Genomic DNA, 4,478 nt, shown 5'->3' with positions numbered 1-4,478 from the left:
ACTCACCCATCACCCATCTACCCATCCACCCACCCATCTACCCATCCACCCACCCATCACCCATCCACCCACCCATCACCCATCTACCCACCCATCTACCCATCCACCCACCCATCTACCCATCCACTCACCCATCACCCATCTACCCATCCACCCACCCATCTACCCATCCACCCACCCATCACCCATCTACCCATCCACCCACCCATCTACCCATCCACTCACCCATCACCCATGTACCCATCCATCCACTCATCACTCATCCACCTACCCACCGGCCTGTCCACCTATGCGTGCATCCCTCATTCACCCATCCATCCATCCAACCTTCAACAAATACACACTGCCCACCCTGTGCCAGGCACTGTGATGGGCATTCGGACTGCATCTATGCTGGAAACATAGATCTCTGCCCTTGTGGAGCTTATTTTTCAGTGGGGGAGTCAGACAACAAACAAAAAACATAACACAATGTAAAATATAGAGAAGGTGAAAATATCAGTCGAAAGAGGGGGCTCAGAGTGTGGGCAGGGAGTTGCAATTCTAAATGGAGTGGTCAGGGTAGGCCTCGTTGAGAAAGTGACATCTGAGCAAAGAGCTGAAGGACCTGAGGAGGTTGGCTAAGAGGATGTCTGGAGGAGTGTTCCAGACAGAGAGAACAGCACGTGCAGAGGTCCCGAGGTAGGCAGCATGCCAGGCCTATCCCAGGAACAGAGAGGGTGCCGGCATGGCTGGAGTAGATGGGCAAGGCAGAAGTAGGGAATGAGAGCAGAGCAGTAATAAGAGCCAGATCGCGAAGGGCCTTGTGGGCCATTGTCTAGATTTAGCTTTTCCTCTGAGCGACATGGGGAGCCATAGCAGGGTTTGGAGCCGGAGAGAGGCAAGATCTTTCTAGGGTTGTAGAGAGAGTTACAAAAACTTCACATGGATGATTTCCTCTTCTGAACCCCTGTTGAAACTGAAGTCAGTGCCCTTTATTTACAACCCACGCAATTCTCTTTCCCTGTTCTCCTTCCGCTCTGAAGCTGCTCCTTCCCCCGGTCCCGCAGGAGCACACCTGCCTGTAGACCTTGGCCAAGCCTTGCAGCCCAGAGGGGAGCTGGCCGGGAGACCAGGAAACTGAGCAGGGAAAGGAAGCCATTTGTCCTTCTCTGTCTCCCAGCCCCCTGAAGACCGCGCCAGCCTGAGCCCAGTTCCTTTTCTAGAGTCTCATGGGACAGAAATATAAATATTACATCCCCAGAGAGGAAATGGAGTTAAAGAAGAGGAACCAGTGCTTGAGCAGAGAGAGGTGGAGGGAGGGGCGGAGGTGTTGGGCGGTCTCACGTACAGGAGTGTGCAATTTGGGGGGTGGGAGGGTATCAAGGAGAGAGGAAGGCTTCGACCTCCCCCCAGGTTGGCATGTGCGCCCCCATCAAGGGCACACAGGCTGCTTGCACTCCCGTTAAGAGGCCAGGGAGATCATTTACATCATAAAGATGCCCCGTCTCCCCAGGGGTCTGTTAGGATCTGAGAGTAAAAGATGAGCCCCAGAGACCTGTAGAGACCATAGCGGTGAGAACTGAGCCCTGAAGACAGCCAATCCCATTTCAACTTGTGTCTTGGCAGAAGCATTGGAGAAATACCCGCACTGCCCTTGTGCCCCTGGCAAGACCATCAAAAGGCTTTTTACCCCTCAAGGCCGGGTTGAGTGTAAAAGCTTGTCGCCTCCAAAGCCAGCCTCCCCCACTTCCCACCTGGGGACCCCGGGGGATGTCATCTCAGTTTTCTTCTTCATGTGTGGAATAAGAACGAAGCTCATAAAAGGGCTTAGGGTGGGCGTGAGAACTACCTAAGTGGGTGCTGGAATGTGCATAGGCCGTGCCCGGGCACTCAGTAAATACTCAATAAAACATGAATCACTGTTATGAGCTCAAGTTTCAAGTTACTCGAAAACTATAAAGGGACCGAGAAGAGTGAGAGTTTATGACACCCAATCATAAAATTGGAAAAGCACAGATTTGCGTTGAGACAGAACAAACTTTAGGAAGACCGTTGTTTGCCACAGAATGAAAATCTCTTTGTAACTGGGAAGGAAGACGTAGAATGTTCTAGAAGGCAAAGGTGCCAATGGAAACAGTAGGGAGTAGGCTTGTTTTTCTGATTTAAGATGCGTCGTGTCGTCAATACTCTTTTTAAAAATAAGGCACTCTTTCCTTCTCTCCCTCTGATCTGGTTCTTAGTCTCTGCCTCTGTCTCTCTTTCTCTCTTTCTCTCTTTCTCCTCATCTTCTTCCTCTTTCTTCTGGCTCTCCCTCCATCTCTCCTTTTCTCTGCCTCTTTCCGTTGTGTCTCTTCCTTCCTTCCTTTCTCTCTCTCCCTGTCTGTCTTTCAGTTTCTGTCTCTCTCTGTGACACAGATGCACACACATACACACAAATACCCACATATGCAAACATAAATGCACACAAGTGCACAAACACACGCACTTGCACACGTATACAGACACAGCATCCTCTGCTCTCCAGCTCCTTGGCTCCTTCTCTCTGTGGCACCCCACTTCTCCATCTTTGAACCACAGTGATTGTGCCTGTATTCATCTTCCCCACTAGAGCATGAGTCTCTGGCAGGCAGGTGCTGACCTGTGTACCTGCGCCCTCTCCATGCCCGGCCCTGTGCCTGACATGTCAAGGTGGCCCAGAGAGTGACCCAGGTGGGCATTTGGCGACACGCCTCCAGGATGGCTTTCTCTTAAGCTGAGTGGGAAGCATACCCAACATCCCAGACTGAGTTCTCCAAGAACTTGCTGTGCCTGCCAGCTCAACCAGAGGCCCTGATTCCTGCCTGGGTCTGCCTTCCCAGCCCAGGACAGAAACGATCACATCGACTTCCTTCCAGAGAGGAGGGACAATCCTCGAGCTGCCTACAGCCAGACATTGCTCCTTGAGCAAAGGGATGCCAACTTACCACCAGGGTCCTTGTAGCTGGGGTCCCACTCGGCCGCTGGAGCCTCTAGCCCACTCCAGCCCCATCCCAAGAGGGTCAAGTTCAGGTCTCTTTTTTCCAGCAGAGTCAAGGAGATCTTCCTGGCCAGAGCCTCACCATCCGGCTCATGGAGCAGGGCGCCGTAGTACTCCCTGGAGAGAAGCTCCTCTTCCAGCATACTGTCCAGGAGGGCCTGGACCTCACTCGGCTGATGGCTGGACAGCAGCATCCGGACATGAGTCAGGATGGTCTGGAACTGGTTCATGGCAGGGCTCGGAGGCAGGGCAGCTGCTCTGCCAGAGCCTAGGATCTCTGCTCACCCTGCCTGCAGCATCCAAAACATGAAGTGAAAAACAGGATGAGGGAAGCTCTGCATTTGATTGCAGTTTATTCCTGCTTAGGAAGATTTCCTCATTTGCATCGTAGGCTGGGGTGTCTGATGAATGGATGGAAATGGGTTCTCAGGGTGATTCAGACCCCACAGATAGTCCCTGGTACCACTTGTGTGCGTGTGACGAAGAATCCCACAGCCTCGTGAGTTCCATCGGATCCAATCCAGTATTTACTAAGAGGAAGAGAACTTGCCCATCCATAGTATAACCGGCCTTTTCAGATGCTGTATCACAAAAAGAAGGCATCAGAGCATAGAGGTCAACCAGCTGTATTTGGGGCTCATCTGCCTGGGTTCAAACCCTAGCTCCATCGCTTGCTCATTATGTGACCTTGAGCAAGTTATTCAGCCTCTTCTAGCCCCCATTTCTCCATCTGAAAAGTTGGAGTGATCATAATAGTACTCACTTCATAGAGTTGTTTGGAGGATTAAATGAGATAACGTATACAGAACACCTGGCACATCATCTACAACACATAATATTTCAAGAAATTTGAGTTCCATAAATATGAGCCATTATTATTATTATTGATTAATCAAGCAAAGAATTCTGTCTCACCTTAGGATCAACCTCATTAAACCTCAGTCTCCTCCACTGCAAAACCTCTTAATAAAGGCAATCCAAGCTCACTGAGTTGTCTTGAGAGTTAAAAGAGATAATGCATGTGAGGGACTTAGCATGGGATCTAGTGAGCACTCAATGAACATTGACTATATGCTAATATTATCACCAATTCACTAAGGCACGAAACAGAGGCTTTGCATAGGAGACAGTCTGTTTGAGGATTCTACCCTAAAAATCCCCAACCCCATTCTTCTTTATCATAGCTGATCGCTCTCCCTGAAACACACCTTGACCTTGTTTCCTCTCCCAGCTTCAGCTTTACCATCTCTCACATGGGGCCATTTGCATTGTTCATTTCGATGAGACAAATAAGGATTTCCACTTCCAGTTTGGCAGAGTAGCTCCTGTCTGACCAACTTTACCACAGATAACAACTACAAACTCTGGGGGGAGGGGAATATAAAAAGCAACTACCTGAGGGCACTGGAGAGTGACCAGAGCAGGCAGATACTGGAAGGGAGTCAACATGTGGAAGATAAGAATATCACTGGTGAATTTC

At 50.2% G+C, this 4,478-nt stretch overlaps 1 protein-coding gene across 6 annotated transcripts in view; it reads right to left on the bottom strand.

Moving 5' to 3' along the window:
• CIITA (class II major histocompatibility complex transactivator) overlaps positions 1 to 3,288 on the bottom strand; it is a 46,880-nt gene extending 43,592 nt beyond the window's left edge. For all 6 annotated transcript variants that reach the window (XR_006889490.1, XM_046667931.1, XM_046667934.1 and 3 more), the window contains exon 1: positions 2,946 to 3,288. Coding sequence is in view for 5 of the 6 variants with exons in the window: in XM_046667931.1 (XP_046523887.1) it covers positions 2,946 to 3,228 (283 nt within the window). In the remaining variant the exon portion in view is untranslated. The remainder of the gene's footprint in view (positions 1 to 2,945) is intronic.
• Between the last annotated feature and the right edge of the window lie 1,190 nt (positions 3,289 to 4,478).

This window comes from Equus quagga, chromosome 7 (assembly GCF_021613505.1).
Source record: "Equus quagga isolate Etosha38 chromosome 7, UCLA_HA_Equagga_1.0, whole genome shotgun sequence".
NCBI classification, from domain to species: domain Eukaryota; kingdom Metazoa; phylum Chordata; class Mammalia; order Perissodactyla; family Equidae; genus Equus; species Equus quagga.
This window is presented reverse-complemented; position numbering and strand designations above follow the sequence as displayed.